The sequence below is a fragment of the Bison bison genome, unplaced genomic scaffold (genome assembly GCF_000754665.1).
Source record: "Bison bison bison isolate TAMUID 2011002044 unplaced genomic scaffold, Bison_UMD1.0 scf7180017864194, whole genome shotgun sequence".
NCBI lineage: Eukaryota > Metazoa > Chordata > Mammalia > Artiodactyla > Bovidae > Bison > Bison bison.
In genome coordinates this window covers 1,483,885-1,501,347 of record NW_011494766.1, presented here as the reverse complement: position 1 = coordinate 1,501,347, position 17,463 = coordinate 1,483,885, and the positions used below count along the sequence as shown (strand labels likewise).

Here is a 17,463-nt window from a genome sequence, read left to right as displayed (position 1 = left end):
CTTGGAGCTCTCTTACTGTTAAAATAAAGTGGACACAGAAAAACACCTGAAAAGATGAACCTCAAATTGTCAACAGTTGTTACCTTTAGAGGTTGGTAACGTGAAGAAAATTAAGGCAGGAAATGGGGTAGTACTATGATTTTACAGCTTCATTTGTTACATAAGCATCTGAGATGTTTGTAATTTAAAAACATATATTCAATTGCTTCATTTGCTTGGGGCTGGTGCACTGGGATGACCAGAGGGATGGTATGGGGAGGGAGGAGGGAGGAGGGTTCAGGATGGGGAACACATGTATACCTGTGGTGGATTCATTTCCATATTTGGCAAAACCAATATAATATTGTAAAGTTTAAAAATAAAATTTAAAAAAAAAACATGTATTCATAGGGAAAAAGCAAATATACAAAATGGTAATTATCAATCTTGAGAGTATTCTAAGGGTAGATGCTACATTGTTCTTTCAACTTTTCTGTATACATGACAATGTTCATGGAAATAGAAGAAAAAATTCCAATAATCTTCCCCATCACCAAAAAGTATGATGTGAGAGTATCATTTCATTTTTTAAACAGAAAAACCTATGTCTGTGAATATATGCTCCATGATCCTAGAGAAGGTCAGAAAGGAGGGGTAGGCTTCAGGGGGAGAGAAATTAGGGTGGAAGAACTTTCGAGAAATAAAAGTGCATATTTAAATACAAGAAGAAGTAAATAATAAAGACTGGAGGGAACCAACTAGGTACGCGATGCACCTCAAGGCACAAGCAAACATTCCCTCAGCCAAAATCAGCCTCCAGACAGACAAGAAATCCAGACAATTGCTCAACCTTTAGGGCAGAAACCATGAAATAAAATAAAAGGTTCTAGTTATTTCAAAGCCCTGGCCCTGCTTTAGCCAGGTCCCTTGGAAAGAATTCTTTCATCACATACAGGTTTGTCCACAACCACACTCTTGCCAAAGCAATAACTATTTCAGGGATCCATACGCCCCCGTCTGCCCTCAAAGGAACCCTTTCATCAGGAACCATGAGACCAAGGGAGGCAGCCAAGCTCGTGGACTTACTTTCAGCATCACGGGTTTTTCTTCTTCCTTGTCAATGGGGATGTTTGTGCTGTGAACCCAGGTATTTGTACACAGGTGTCGGAGCCGGACATAGGAGTTTCTAAAGGGAAGAAAAAAGGACTTCAGGGACCGGACTACTGAGGTTCTCCATAGCCACTGGCCTAGAATACATCCTACAAGAATAAAGAAAGGATACCAAAATGGCTTTCTGCTATATACAGTGGACAACATAAACTTAAGAGGGAAAGGTTCTGGTCCAATGTACATTCGGATGTGTCTACAATTGCACATCATTCACAACGACTCTCACGTAACTGTACTGTGCTATATTTCGGAATGCAGGCATGTTTCACTCTACTGTATTTTGTTTTCTTGCCCTTCACAGATACTGTGTGTGTGTGTGTGTGTTTTCCTTCCAAATTCACAGTTTGTGAATTTGCAAACTCATCATGCAAGTCTGTCGGTTCCATTTTGGCAATGAAGTATTTTTCAATTAAGATATGTACACTGTCTCTTTAAACATAATGCTGTTGCGCACGTCATATATGACTGCACTGGGAAACCCAAGAATTTGTGCGCCTCACTTTACTGTGCTAGCCACTTTATTGCGGGGGTCTGGAACTGAATCTGCAACATCTGAGGTACGCTGTGTATAAAATTACGTCCCATGAATGACCATCTCAGAACAAACTGAGCACAAGACAGAGTAACAGGAAACATTTACTGAGTATCTACTAGTGCCTATCGTGAGAGATCAAGCAGTAACAGAACTACTCATAGGCATCAATATAGCAAAAAGTGGTGTCATCAAATGTGTGAAAGAAAATAATCTTGTGTGACAGAAAGTCTTTTGAAGCACACAACAAGACAAGATTTCTAACCTCAAAAGTAAAAGATGGATATATCTTATTACATAGTTTAAATTTTACATCTTCCATACAGCAAAATTTAAATTTTTCAAACCCATTGTGAAAAAAATTGAAAGAAAAATGAACTGGGAAAGTAAAAGATTAGTGTATAGAATAAAAGAGTATTCATCCAGATATATAAAGAGATTTTGAGAAACAGTAAGAAAAACAATCATGAATACTGGAAATGAAAATGGAACATGTACACAAACCAGTAATTTAATAAAGAAACTTAAGTGACCAATAAACATCCAAGTACATATTCAACTTTCTCAACTAATAAAATTAAAACAATATATCATTTTATTGTATTATATTCCAAAGGTCTGGGAGTTTGGATCTCCCCCAGTGCTTAGAAAGATGAGTTCTACACACTCATGGTAAGAGTGTCAACACCTTAAACTCTGGAAGAGAGTCTGGCACTTTGTATAACATGTGAAACGCATCTATCTTTTCACCTAGCAATCTCATTTTTATATTTCTTCTTTAAGAGAAGGTACTACATGTACCTTTAGCATAGGTACTAAATGAAGCATAAAGATGTTCAACAAAGCATTATTTATAACAGTAAAATCTTCGCGTCTCCTGCATTGGCAGGTGGATTCTTTACCAGCAGCGCCACCTGGGAAGTCCAAAAACTTATGAACTACCCAATGTTTCAGTAATGAAATAGTTAATTATAGTATATAAGACAGAATAGTATACTCTTTAAAATGGTTACAATTGATATTCATTTACTTGGAAATATGAACAGGACATATTGTTCAATGGAAAAAAATGCTACAAATAGCTTATGATTCATTTGTGATAAATAATATACAGGTTATCTGTGTGCCCAGAGACCTGTCTGAAACTACAGAGGAACAAAATATTTCTCGTAGTTATCTCTGAATGGTTAAATTTTATGTGAGTTTTTTTTACTTCCCAGTTGGTTCTCCATGAGATTTTGAAATATTTTTAAAAATATTTTAAAATATTTTTTGTTATTTCTTATATGGTATTTTTTAAATTAATTTTTATTGGCATATAGGTGCTTTACAATGTTTTGTTAGTTTCTGCTGTACAGCAAAGTGAATCAGCCATACACACATACACACACACACACACGTATCTCCTCTTTTTTAGATTTCCTTCCCATTTAGGTCACGACAGAGAACTGAGTAGAGTTCCCTGTATTATATAGTAAGTTCTTATTACCTACCTATTTTATATAGAGTAGTGTGTTGTTTCTTTTTACAGTGAGCGTGAATCACTTTACAGTGTTTTTAAATTTTGCTTCTCTTTTAAAGAAGTAATCATGCACTTAAGGGATCCACAGTAGCATTGGTGAGACAAGATGAGTGCACAAGATGCAAATACAAGTAACAGGAGATGTACATTAAAAAGCATTACAATGGGGAACAGTCAAGGTAAGTACTGAAGGAGTTTTAAAGGAAGACATTAAGGAGGCTTTAGCGAGTCATGGGGAGAAGGCAATGGCACCCCACTCCAGTACTCTTGCCTGGAAAACCCCATGGATGTAGGAGCCTGGGAGGCTACAGTCCATGGGGTCACTAGAAGTGGGACACGACTGAGCGACTTCACTTTCACTTTTCACTTTCATGCATTGGAGAAGGAAATGGCAACCCACTCCAGTGTTCTTGCCTGGAGAATCCCAGGAACGGGGGAGCCTGGTGGGCTGCCGTCTAGGGGGTCGCACAGAGTCGGACACGACTGAAGCGACTGAGCGGCAGCAGCAGCAGCGAGTCATGGAATATATAGTTTTTTTAATAGGAAACTTAAGTTGGAACTTAAAATACTGGAGGGACCAGAGCGGACAGGGGAGCATGGAAGTGATTTGCATTAAAAAGAATCATAAACAATAGCATTCCAAGTTCCTGGGAAAGAGGCAAGGGGAAGGGCATGTTGAAGCAGTCACATCTCTTTAGTAGACTCTCTGCCTTTCTTCACTTTAACTATCTCGAACATTACAAGTGATACTGACTTTGAATAGCATGAATATAAATTAAACAACATGCACAAGAAACCTGACAGAGATTTGCATTTTTTCTTCTGAGGAATTCGGATGCATTTTCTTATTCTCAAAGTTTAAGCAAAGCTTGGGTTTAATTGGATGACTGATTTTACATTCTAGAGTTGTATGTCGAAGTTCATGTAAAATACCAAGGACATTCTATCTATTCATTTAAAGTCTCATCCCTAATCATTAGTTCAAAAGCCAGGACAATTTCAAAAGAGCCACAAAGCTGGATGCTCTTCTGATGTTTATTTAATGCATTTCATTTGCGCATACTGCAATTTTATTATCTTGTTTATTACATCCAGGATTTGCCACTATCCCTTTTATTTTGGTTGGAAGGATTCTTTTAACCAATGACTGTCATAAAAAGTTCTTTACTGGTAATATTTCAGGTACTTTCATGTATCTACCCCCAGACTTTCTGATCTTCAAAAAAATAAAATTTAGCACTACTTTAAGATGGTGGGAAATGAGTATGTACTCCTACAAACAGTTTTTTATGACTGCCTTGAATCAGCGAATAAGAGGCCCTATTCACTTCTGGCTCTGAGGTTGGTGGCCAAGGGCAAAAACAGATAAAATTTTGGAAAGCTAAGACCACAGGATCAAAACTACTAAGGAACACACTGGTAGACCATGCCAGACACTTTTTCCAGGGAGAACACTAGGCTTCCCTTGCTTAAGAGTTTACAATCAGTCTGTCTATGGACAACTGCCCACAAAGAATGTTTTCCAACAGAGAAACGGTAATGAATCAAGGGGATAGAGAAGCAGCGGTCTAGAGCCAACCAAAGCTGTTTGGCAAGCTGACCTGTTGACCAAGTTCAAATTTCCCCGTCCCATGGGATCATGGGGATTTCCAACCCATCGGGGGATGTGGCCAACTGGCACCTGATTCCTATTCACCAAGGGAATGTCATGAAATATTTGATAGCTATTTTATATCACATGGTTCTGCTCTTTGTTATCCCTTACAAAATAAAATACATAGCAAATAAAATAAAAGTCATTCCCTTGTCTTCCAGGTGCCTAAAAAAATCCACTCAAGAACTTCTGGAATAGAGAATACAACATACAGAAAAGTACTTAACAGAAATGCAACGGGATTCTACAGTCCCTATCTTTATCTAGGTAGTTAGTGAGAAAGGACACGTTACAAAAGTCATCTATCCTACTCCAAACCTAGTATTTTTTTAGTGACCTCAAAATCAATCAAAGACCTAAATGAAAAACAGCACAAGCTATAAAACTCTCAGAAGAAAACATTAGCATCAATCTTTGTGACCTTGTATTAAGCAACAGTTTCTTAAGAAACCAAAATCATTAGCAAGCAAAGGAAAAAGTGTACAAACTAGACTTCACCTAAAAATTAAAAGCTTCTGTGGTTCACAAGACACCATCAAGAAAGTGAAGAAATCTACAGAATGGGAGAAAATACCTGCAAATCATATCTGGTAAGGTGTTTGGAATAAAGAACACTAACACAATAATGAAAAGAGACATAATCCATTTTTAAGTGCAAAAAAATAATGGGCAAAGGATCTTAATAGATATGCCTCCAAAAATGATATATCAATACAAATGGTCAATAAACACATGAAGAAATGAAAAGACTATCTCAACATCATTAGCCATTAGGGAGACTCAAGTCAAAACCACAATGAGATACCACTGCACACTGACTAGGATGGCTCAAATAGTAAAAAAAGACAGATAAACAAGCATTGGAGAGAAACAGAGAAACTGGAACCCTCAGACATGGCTGGTGAGAATACAATACCCTAAATGTAAAACTGGAAGTTCCTCAACAGTTTAGACATACAGTTACCACATGACCCAGTAATTCCACTCCTAGGTTCTAGACTCATGAGAAAAGAACATGTATTCACACAATAGCCGAAAAAGGCAAATAACCCAAATGGCCAACAATTAATAAGTCCATCAATAAAATGTGCCATAACCACACAATGGAATATTATTCAAGAATAAAATGAAATGAATACATGCTACAAAATGATGAATCTTAAAAAAAAAAAAACATTAAGTGAAAGAGGTCAGTCACAAAATGCCACAAGTGATTCCATTATATGAAATGTCCAGGACAGGTAGATTAATAGAGACAAAACGTAGCTTAGTCTAAGGCTGGGGAATGGAGGATGGAGAGATGAGAGTGACGGCTAACAGGTACAGGGCTCCTTCTTGCAGCGATGAAATTTTTCTTAAAATCTATTCTGATGATGGCTGCCCAATTCTGCTAATCTAATAAAAATCAATGAATTGAGCACTTTAAGCAGGTGACTTGTATGACACATGAATTGTATCTCAGTATATCTGTTACATTTCTTTAGAAGCAGTCTACATCGGGACAAACTTGGGAGTCCGTGAAGCTGTGCATGTATTTGGGATCTAACAAGAGGACATCTTCAGTTTTCTCCAGATTCTCAAGGCGTTCATGACCCAGCAGAGGGCAGGAGCCAGTGATCATTGTACTGAACGGTAATCAATGGCCTCCCTGTGAGGTTCTCTTCTGTGTGGACACTGTTTCAGTGTATGACTCTGAGAGGGACAGGAACAGGACCCAGTACAAGAGAAGCCTCTCCTCCAGTTCTGACAGCACCCAAGCTGCACTTAACACTTTCACAGCCCAACTCTGGCTGAGCAGTTAAATGGCAATGACACACAGGAATAATCACAGGAATCCTCAGAGAGACAGGCCTTGTGTGTAACCTACCACAGGCCGTGAGACCTCCACTACCCAAGAATGTGTTGAAGAGTCTGAATCGCTAGAACAGCCTTGTCTGTCTTAAATGTTTAAGATTCTGGGCTCTGCGATAGGCCTTGCTTACTTATGATAAGTTGTTTCAATTCTCTGAGCCTCTGTCTTTGCCCTCTAAGAAGGGGCAAATAATACTACTTATCTCACAGGGGTTTTGATGAAACCCTTTATATATAATTTGATATATATAATTTGATATATATATATAATTTGATATATATATATAATTTGATGAAATTATATATATATATAACATGAGCATTTAGCATTATAAATGGCATGAAGTCATCACTCTAGTGTTAGTCACTATTAATACTTTTGTTGATTTTGTTAAGAGTTTTTTGTTCCATTTATGGTCCAGTTATTTTCCCCTAGAATGCATTTTTAGGCAACAAAACTAAGAGTAAAAGTTAATTAAAATAACTGAAGAAGACTGATCTGATCTCTCAATATCACTAATAAAATTTACTATGGACTGAGTGCATTTCAAATGTTCCATTTTCTAGAATTTCTTTTCAAGGGTTTATTCAATTCACCAGGAGATCTCTCACGTTTGGGAAAAGGAGCGAGAGAGTAAAGAAAACTAGAAATATTGAGCTACATGAGCTTAAGGGTTTGGCTTGTTCACCTAAACACAGCATATCTCAGGCAACTACTGAGAACTTACAACCGATGAGCCATTTTAAAAATAAAAATTACATATCATTTCAATGGGCAACCAGAACAAATCCTATACCAAATCCTGTATGCAAGCTCCAAGAAAGAAGATGATATTCTGGATTCCAAGAAACCCAGTCAGGCAACACAAACTCACTTGTGGTAAGCCTCTTTGGACTCCTACCTTGGGACGAGGCTGTCGCCTCCACGGAGCGTCGTGGGGTCCAGCTCAAAAATGGAGGAGATGTCATTGCCCTCGGGCACAGAGACCAGGGAGTACACCATCTTCTCTTGGGCATTTCGCAACCTGCTTCGGGAGGCATCCTGATCAGGGTCCACCTGGGGAAGCAAAGTCATCAGGTCAAGGATTCTGCACGCCACGCCCTTGCCTCACTACAATCACTGCTCTGTCCGCAGGAATGGGGAAGAAGCAGTCGTGAACATCAGCAGTTGTCAGGAGAAGTACCACAGCTTCAGAGCAGTCACCAAAGACGAGAGCTGGCCACCCATGCCAAGAATGTTTACACCCTGCCTCACTGTGTTGCAACAAAAACGCTCAAGCAACATGGCGCTGCAACGCTATATAACTGTCCACGGGCAGAGTGTTCTATGTGGTACATCCTTGGGCAGTGGGTGGGAGGGAGGAGAAACACTGAGAAAACTTAGCCTGTGGGTGTGGTTTATGGGTGGTGGTGTTAGCCTCCAGTGAAACCGTCTAGCAAGAAGATGACACAGTTATTTCCCAGGAAAAAAAGAAGCAATGAAATAAATCTGAATCCAAGTGTTTGTAAGCAGTTATCCCCATGTGGCCAAGAAAAATATCTGAGATGTCAGACTAGCCCTGAAAAAGTGCTCCTAATTAATCAATTGCCAAGGACCATTTGGGGGAAAGGGGGCCTCTCCTGCTATGTGTGGGATATGGCAGAGACTGAAGACAATCTCTGACAACGAAGGCTGATGAACAACAATGAAAGCTTTCCCACAAAACTGTAAAGATGCAACCAGTCTCCGAAGCCCATCTGCCGAAGAAGACTGCAGTAGTGTGCCAAGCCTGGTGTCTACTCTGACAGGCTTCACGAGGCCGCGCTCTGCCCTGTGACTCTGCACCAGATTATTTTTGAAGTTTAACCTCCTTGCAAGATGACAGTATCCACCTGCATCTACTAGGAAAACCACATTTCCCTTGTCTCCGTCTTGCTTTGCTTGGGCTGAGGCCCTGCTTCCTCTCCAAACGGAATGGAGAAAAGAAAAGCATATCTAACAGGCAAAGGAGAGAGCGTGAGAGAATTTCATTCCTTGGGGCCTGAGTTCTAGGATTCTGGGCAAGTCTGCTTTTTCAGTCCATCAGAGGCATCAACCTTTGCCTGTTAAAAAAAAAAAGGAAGGAAAGAAAGAAGGGAAGGAGGGATACAGGAATGAATTAAGAAAGAAAGGAAAGAAAGAAAAGAAAATGCAAACAGCTCTTCTAATATCACACATCTCTGTCTTCCCCCGCTCACGCCCTATTGTTGTTGTTGAGTCGCTCAGTCATGTCTGATTCTTCGTGACCCCATGGACTGTATCCCACCAGGTTCCTCTGGCCATGGAATTCTCCAGGCAAGAATACTGGAGTGGGTTGTCATTTCCTTCTCCAGGGACTCTTCCAGACCGAGGAATTGAACTCGAGTCTCCAGCACTGGCAGGTGGATTCTTTACCACTGACATATCTGGGAAGCCCTCACGCCCTGTACCTCTATCTGAACAACCGCTCCCCCGAGTGGTTCTCCTATCTACACCCACACAAACATCAGCTGGAGGACACCAGAGCATCTCCCCGAGCTCCACTCACGAGAAATCACTTTGAATGAAATCTGTCCTCTTCAAACCAGTGCTGCACACACCACTCTCAGAAAAAACCCTGACCTGGTTCCAGTGTGAGACATGGGGCTCAGCTACAGGCTGGCAGTTAATCTCCAGACTGGCCACACATCCAGAGAAAAAGGACAGCAGCACTGAGTCCACAGCCCGTGGCCTGTGACTCAGCCACGCGTCCCGTGCTTGCTGTGTGCAGTCGGTGTGTGCCACCTAGTGGGAGCAGAGGCACATGTGCACAAGGCCGTCAGCCCACAGCTATCCTCGAGGAGTACTTTCTGTCCCTGTGCATCAAGTCCATGGCTCAAAGGCCACTGGATTCAGAAAGAAGAGAACCACAAAGCTGAGTGCAGTCCCAGGTAAGACCACGGGTTTGGGATGCCAGTCTCAGGAAATACACGATCAATAAGCAGAATGAGAAGCTTCTTCTTCCCAACTGCCAAGGGTCCCAGCCAAGAAGAGGGTGAAGGGTGAAGGACCCTCCCGACTGGACACCATCCCCTCCAGAGGCAGGAGCTCATAGGTGAACCGTGAGCTTTCTGGCACCCCACCTCCACGAGGACTCCCACTCATGCAACAACCTGAGCAGCTAGAGCAACACAGTCCAGATCTGCAGCCAGGCCCGTTGCCACATCATGCTGCCCTGGCACAGAGAAACACGAAAGAGGAGACAGCTGACTGCACTTCCAGAGACCCAAGGCATGTGGCCAGTGAGGACCACTTCCTGCTTCCTCACGCATCAAATGAAGATGGAAGGATCTGCTCTACCTCCTTCATGGAGCTGCTGGGCAGCCCAGACAGACTGGTGGGGAAAAGGCACTGAAAACAGTTATTATCCTCTGCAACTCACAGATATGCCAAGTGTTTACTAGGGGCCAGGCACTTCATCTGCAGAGCATCTCACTCCATCCTTACAACAAGCGTATTGTCCGCACGTACAGATAAGGGAAGTCGGTCTCAAAGAGGGAACGGAACTTGTCCAGAACCATACAGCACACAAGCAGTGCATCCTGGAGTGGGAAATGGCAACCCACTCCAGTATTCTTGTCTGGAAAACTCGAAGGACAGAGGCGCCTGGAGGGCTACAGCCCAAGAGGTTGCAAAGAGTTGGACATGACTGAGCATGCACACTGCTATTTAAACCCAAGTCTGGGACTTCCCTGATGGTCCAATGGTTAAGAATCCACCTGCCAATGGAGGGGACATGGGTTCCATCCCAGGTCTGGGAAGATCCCAAATGCCGCGGAGTAACTAAACCTGTGTACCACAACTGCTGAGCCTGTGCTCTAGAGCCTTGGAACTGAAACTACTGAAGTCTGCACGCCTTGGAGCCCGTGCTGCACGAGAGGAGGCACTGCAATGAGAAATCTGCACACCACATCAGAGAAAACCCACACGCAGCAACAAAGACCCAGTCAAGCCAAACAAATAAACAAAATAAAAATGAATAAACCCAAGTCTGTCTCTCTCTTCGCCCTACTTTCAATCACTCTGCTCTTCCTCCTACACTACACACATGCCTGTCTTTCCCACACACACGAACAGGCTGGGAGAGCAGTCCTGTTCCCCACAGCACTCAAGGTTCACTCGGACATCAGCTCACACTTAAATAAGCCACAGGTCCCCCTCAAAGTCACCTCCAAGGGGAGTCTTACTCTGTGCAGCCTCAGATAGTGGCACCAAGACCCAGGGAAGCGAGTGACCCAATGACCATCTTGACTCTCAAAATAAGAAAGGTGCTAGGATGAATTATCTTCTGAAAACTGAGGCCCCTTCCAGTCCAAGTGCTGAACAGTGATTGGTGAGGACAATACGGGGATGATGTGCAGAGACTGCCCTGAGCGGGGGTGGAGAGCACGACTGGACCGGTGTTTTTTTTTTCAGCTCACAGCAGTTGTAGAAGGTCAGCTTTCCAAATGGGCTTCAGTAGCGACAGTAAAGTGCATGAACAGAAGGAACAGGGCCCTCCAGTGCTCCCACAAGGAGTGGAAAGAGAAGATGAACTCCACCAGCAAGTCCAGGAACTAAGGGCAGGAATTCTCTCTGAGAACTCCTCTGCATTTCTTAAAAGCTAACCTCTGCTCAAATTTAACTAGAAAGTTCATGGCTTCCTGCAGAATTCACAACACTTTCGAAGACAACTACATTATGTGTTATCTCCACCTCAATCCCTTCATTAATGTACAATGTTGACATCCAATTTTTTCAAAATTGTACTAAAAGATAATACCCTTAATACCACCTACCATATTCATCATCAAGATGATCACATGGACACACAATGTCAAAAAGAGCAGCAACTATTTGGTTTTGGTTCTGTTTTGTTCATCTTAGACCAGAATGAAGCACTCCACAAGAGAACTCCATGACTAACACCCACCATTTCCCTGTAACACAACCACTGCCCTCTGCACACTGTGGACACCAAAACCCCCAAGTCCCTCCATATCAGGATTGGCAATAAGGCCTCCAAAGAAAGATCCAGCTTAAAGATTCAGCATTAAAATTCTAAATCACGTAACAAGATCTATTTCTGACTTTGCAAAGAGGACAGAGAGTTAGACCACTGAGTGCCTAACCAGAGGTAAAGCCTCACGTGTTACTTCCACAGTCCAAACAACAGTGTCCACCCTACATGCTCATTCCTTGAAGAAATCTTGGTGAGTCATAGCTTCAGGTCAACAGCAACAGAACATTCATGTATAAAAGGCTGGCTCTACAGAGACCATCACTGTGTCCAACCTAGTAGTATTCCAAGAGATACCTTGAACTTCTGCAACTTAAGACATGGAAACCCCCTGAGTAAGCACACAGAAAGAGTATCACGACCAACAGTCTCTTGGACCAATCAGGACACAAGGGGACATGGCTGCCCGCAAGGGAAGCACAGAACAAGACCCTCTTTTAGGGCAGTGGAGGTCTCCCCTTCCCCAGCACTTAGTGATCACAGGGGCAGCTTCTTACATCGGGTTCCAGAGCATATGGCCTCACCCTACCAGACGAAGACGAGAAGGCTCTTGCCCATACTTACTGAGGGCTGAAACTCCAGGCATTCTTCCTCAAAGTCAGGGTCTACCTGATGAAAAAGAATCATTAGGAAATTAAAACATCCATTGCTTTCTCAAGGACTCGGCCCCGCTTGCAGGAGACATCAAGGCCTGCGAACATCTTTGGACAGCTAAGAACCTGTCCCTTCCCTCTGTTCACGAAACCAGCATGCCACAACAACAACACACGTTACATGAGTACAACACACACGGAACAACAGTCTACCAGTAACTGACAGATGGCTCTCAAGTGTAGACAGAGGAACACAGAGAATCCACTAGCAAAGCAACAGTTAAAAGCCTGAAATAAATAAAAGATCAGTATCCAGTCATTGATAATCCTGCTTATTTCAAGTTAGAAATTAAAAAAAAATGGTCTGGCTTTCAGCAAGAGTTACATTCACCCCAGAACATAACAGATAATGCAACAACCAGTGACCTCTGGCAAACCATGTCATCAACATTTCTCAGAGCTGGTTAGCTGGGCCCACTTTCTATGGCTCCATTATAAATTTCAACTTAGTCTTGATCTTCGGCTCTTCAGTATATCAAAAATCATTGGTTCACACAAGTATCAGGCATCCCAGAGGGTTTGGCACATTTAGATTGAGGTCAGCTGCCACAGTCTGATGCCCACACATCACCTTGCAAATCTCTGAGCAGTCTCACCAGTGGTGCCAGCCAACAGCAGGTGTCTTTTGATGTATGGCTAGAATCTGGTATGAATATGCATCGTACATCTTCCAGCAGATCAGAGTAAAGTGCAACAGCTGTCACACAGTAAGATGACTCCTTAATTTAATACAAAAATTAAAAGGAAATTTCCTCCCATGCTTCAGCACTGAGTCTTGCTTTCCTCACATATCCTTCATGGGCATTTAAAACACACTTCCTTGATGTTTTACATTTCTGTAAGTAAAGGATCTTGGCGAATCCACTGATCCTGTGAGTAAGCAAGCTCTATAAAGTCAAGTAATTCTTTATGTGTTTTAATGCGTCTAGCTTTACATACCATGTTGCACTACAGCCGAGTCTTGGTCATTTACCTTAGGATTGGGGTTGGTAAACAATAAGATGTGGGGAGAGTAGTATGCAAGAGCAAAATTGAAAGATAATCCTAAAGCCCAGATTAGTGTGATTTTTTTTTTTTTAAGATCTATTCTCTTAGCCACCTTCAAATACATCTCACCCTTGAACAAGGCTGAAGTTAATGGGTATATAATTTATAGTTGGCCCTCCAAATTTGGTAGCTCAGACAGTAAAGAATCTGCCTGCAATGCAGGAGACCCGGCTTCAATCCCTGGGTCAGGCAGATCCCCTGGAGATGAGAATGGCAACCCACTCCAGTATTCTTGCCTGGAGATTTCCATCAACAGACCACGGTGTTGCGAAGAATTGGACTCAACTGAATGATTAACATTTTCACTTTCTCCAAATTTGCGATTCCTCCACATCTGCAGTTCTTCTGCATTCTCAAATTCTACCAGCCACAGACTGGTTTAGTTATGCAGCATTTACTATTGAAGAATGTGCTCAGTCGGTCAGTCATGTCCGACTCTTTGTGACTCCATGGACCATAGCCCACCAGGCTCCTCTGTCCACGGAATTTTCCAGGCAATACTGGAATGGGCTGCCATAACCACAGGTAACTGGACCTGTACAGTTCAAATCCACATCATTCAAGAGCCAAATATAAACAATACAGTATTATTAACTATAGTCAGCATGCTGGACATGACATTCTCATGACAGCATTGTTTTCTAACTGACTTTCTCCCCACATCTTGATCAGAATGTGTTCATTATTTTTGCTTCTTGTTCATAAGTAGGGAAACGAGGTGGAAGGAAACAGAGAAACAGAAGGAAAAGCTAGGTAACAGAGCAGCACCCTAAGCCTCTAACTACCCAACGGCTACAGGTAAGTGAGGAAAGAGAAGTGCATTACCATGGAGAGAGAAAAATCACAGGGCTGCCACTTACCTCTGCTGCTAAGTAATGCCCGGTAGCAAGATGCTTGAAACGGAAGAGGCTGTTCCAGTACCCTGCTCCTCCCCGACATGGGTCATGTTGGACCACCTGCAAGAAGAGAAATGATTAATAGGAGTAGAAGCAATGTCAACCCATATAAGGATGACACTGAATCTGAAATATCACACAGAAGTCATAGTTCAGAAGTGATGTTTACTAGCTGACAAACAATTATTATCTTCCAATAAAACTGCTCCAAGGATCTCATGTAATTTTAAGCAATGTTTCTCCAAAGGAGAAGTAGAGTCCCCTAATTAACATGAAATGGTTGTAAAACAAAGTTCAATTGGTTTTCAGATTATCTGCCTTAATCATAAGGAAGAAGCTAAGATTCTGGACTTCATCCACAAAAGGTAAAACAAACAAAAATGAGCCTCATGAAAACCTGTAACAGCAACCTATCTATGCCCTCGTGCCTTGTGGCACATGCCCAAGTCTGTGCTCTGAAGCCAGACACTCACAGTGCCTGGAACAAGTTACTACAACAATAGATGTAACTGGCATCTGCTCAGGATGGAATACTGGCAACGGTAGTTGGTGCCATAATCAGACACGACACACAGTACAGGGACTTGCCACAGACAATGAGAAAACTGCATAAAACAGACAAAACAGCTGGGTACTGATGCTGGATGACACAGAGTTCACAACTGTGCTCTCTGAGGAAAGGGAAAGAAGGTGATCTTCATGACCGCTCCAGTTTCCGGCTGGGAGGTCCTCTTCGGATGGAAGCATCAGGAAGGAGAACTCTCACAGAGCGCTCCAGTCTCAGTGGGTTGAGTAGATACATCAGAATTCAAGGAGACTGAGGGGAGAATACAGAGCTCCCCAGAAAGAAACTTCAGAAATCTGCACGGGGCCTCCTATAGTCTTTGGTTGAACATCAAGCTGCATGTGTGTACAGCAAGACTCTTCCCCTCCCCGCCCAAGGCCTAAAATAAAATGAGAGGGAAGTGGTAAGCTCAACAATCTGGGAGATCACATTTGGCTAGAAGGTTTCTGACCTACCCAGCTAGAGGAGTGACTAGTTGAACACCTGGGGCGTTCAGTATAGACAATGAAAGGGTCATATCTTAGGAGCTGGGCTAGCACAGCCCCCAAAACAAATGCTACAGTACACGTGACCTAATGAAGCTTTGCAACAAACCTCCAAAGGATCAAAGCAATCCAGAACTTTCTTTGTCTGACAAAACAAAAGTCAATACTCTTTAAAGGAAAGCAACAGAATCTGGATTCTCAACACAGTGACATCACAATGCGTGGCATATTATCATAAAGCAGTGGACAGGCAAGAATCAGAAAAATGTGACCCTTCAGACAGTATCAAAGGATCCAGTCTGTCCATGGGGGTTGGTGGGGGCTGGAAAAACACGTGAGAAATAGTAACCCTCAAATTTCCCATTTTGATACATATGCACAGATCTCAAGAAACTCAATGACTTCAAAGTAGCATAAATACATACACACTCACACAATCATTAAGACACATAATAAGATAAATATAAACCAGAAATAAAAAGAAAATTTTTTAAGTAGATAGGGGAAATAAAACTAGGGCTTTTTTTTTTTTTAAGTAGCTAAGAGGCAGAAAGCTATGGCTTCCCTGATAGCTCAGTTAGTAAGGAATCCCTCTCCAATGTGGGAGACCTGGGTTCAGTCCTTGGGTTGGGAAGATTCCCTGGAGAAGGGAAAGGCTACCCACTCCAGTATTCTGGCCTGGAGAATTCCATGGACTGTACAGTCCACGGGGGTCACAAAGAGTCAGACACGACTGAGAAACTTTCACTTTCAGGGGCAAAAAAAGACAAAAAAGGGAAAAAAGAAGAAAAGAAAACCAGTGAATTCACATCAGGAAATAATGCATGCAAGACAACAATGGATTAGCATCTTCAAGTATGAAAAGAGAAAACTGTTTACATAAAATTTCATGGTCAACAAAAATACCTTTTGTGAATGAAGGCTGTATGAAGAAATCAGAATCTTTAATACACTGCAGTTTGGAACACACAATAGTGCCAACAAGATAGAGCAGCCCGTCCTCAAAAGGTTAAACGAAGTTACCATATGCCCCACAATCCCACCCCAGAGAGAACTGAGACTCCTCACAGAAGCTTGTACATGAATGTTCACAGCAGCAGTGTTCACAACAGCCCAAAAGAACAAATAATCCAAATGCCAATGAAAAATAAAATAGGGTAAATACAGCATATCCATACAATGGAATATTGTTTGACATAAAAGGAAATTAAATATGGATATGCAGGGCAATATGGATGAACTCTGAAAACGATATGCTACGTAAAAGAAGTCAGATACAAAGGACCACATATTGTAGGATACCATGTATATGAAATGTTCAACACGGGCAAATCTATAGAGATAGAAAGTGGAGCAGTGGTCACCAGAGGTGGGGAGGGGGCAAGTCTGAAGAGAAATGAGGTGTGATTGCTAGGAGTCCAGGGCTTCTTTTGGATCTACTAAAAACCATGGAGAACTATACACTTTAAATTTGGGAACTGTGTGATGTATGAATTGTATCTCCATGCAGCTTTTATTTCAAAAAAGGAAAAAAAAATATATTCTTTTAATTAAGGTGAAATAAAGGTATCTTCACAAATATAAAGCTATTTTCTTATTTTCAAATGAGAGCTGAGAGAATTGGCCAGTGGTGGACCTGCCCTACAAGAAATGATAAAGAAGTTCTTTAGGCTGAAGGAAAATGATTCCAGATGAAAACTCAATGTACACCAAGGAATGAAGTGCTGGAGAGGATAACTATGTGGATGAAAGTCGTTCAGTCATGTCTGACTCTTTGCGACCCCAGGGACTATACAGTCCACGGAATTCTCTAGGCCAGAATACAGGAGTGTGTAGCCTTTCCCTTCTCCAGGGCATCTTCCCAACCCAGGGATTGAACCCAGGTCTCCAGGCAGATTCATTACCAGCTGGGCCACAAGGGAAGTCCAACTATGTAGATAAAAGACTCCTAATCTCTCATTTTCCCATGTTTTTAGCATACAAATGACTCCTTAAACAAGGCAAAGTAAGTAAAAATGCACTATTGAGTTTATAGCATATATATATATATATATATATATATATATATATATA

The 17,463-nt window shown here is 41.9% G+C and overlaps 1 protein-coding gene across 1 annotated transcript in view; it reads right to left on the bottom strand.

Moving 5' to 3' along the window:
- Window positions 1–17,463, bottom strand: part of ITPR1 (inositol 1,4,5-trisphosphate receptor, type 1) — a 355,741-nt gene that overhangs the window by 190,571 nt on the left and 147,707 nt on the right. The window contains exons 11-14 of the mRNA XM_010844129.1: window positions 14,305–14,400; window positions 12,309–12,353; window positions 7,611–7,765; window positions 1,066–1,165 (exon numbers count right to left, since the gene is read on the bottom strand). Coding sequence (XP_010842431.1) covers window positions 1,066–1,165; window positions 7,611–7,765; window positions 12,309–12,353; window positions 14,305–14,400 — 396 coding nt within the window. The remainder of the gene's footprint in view (window positions 1–1,065; window positions 1,166–7,610; window positions 7,766–12,308; window positions 12,354–14,304; window positions 14,401–17,463) is intronic.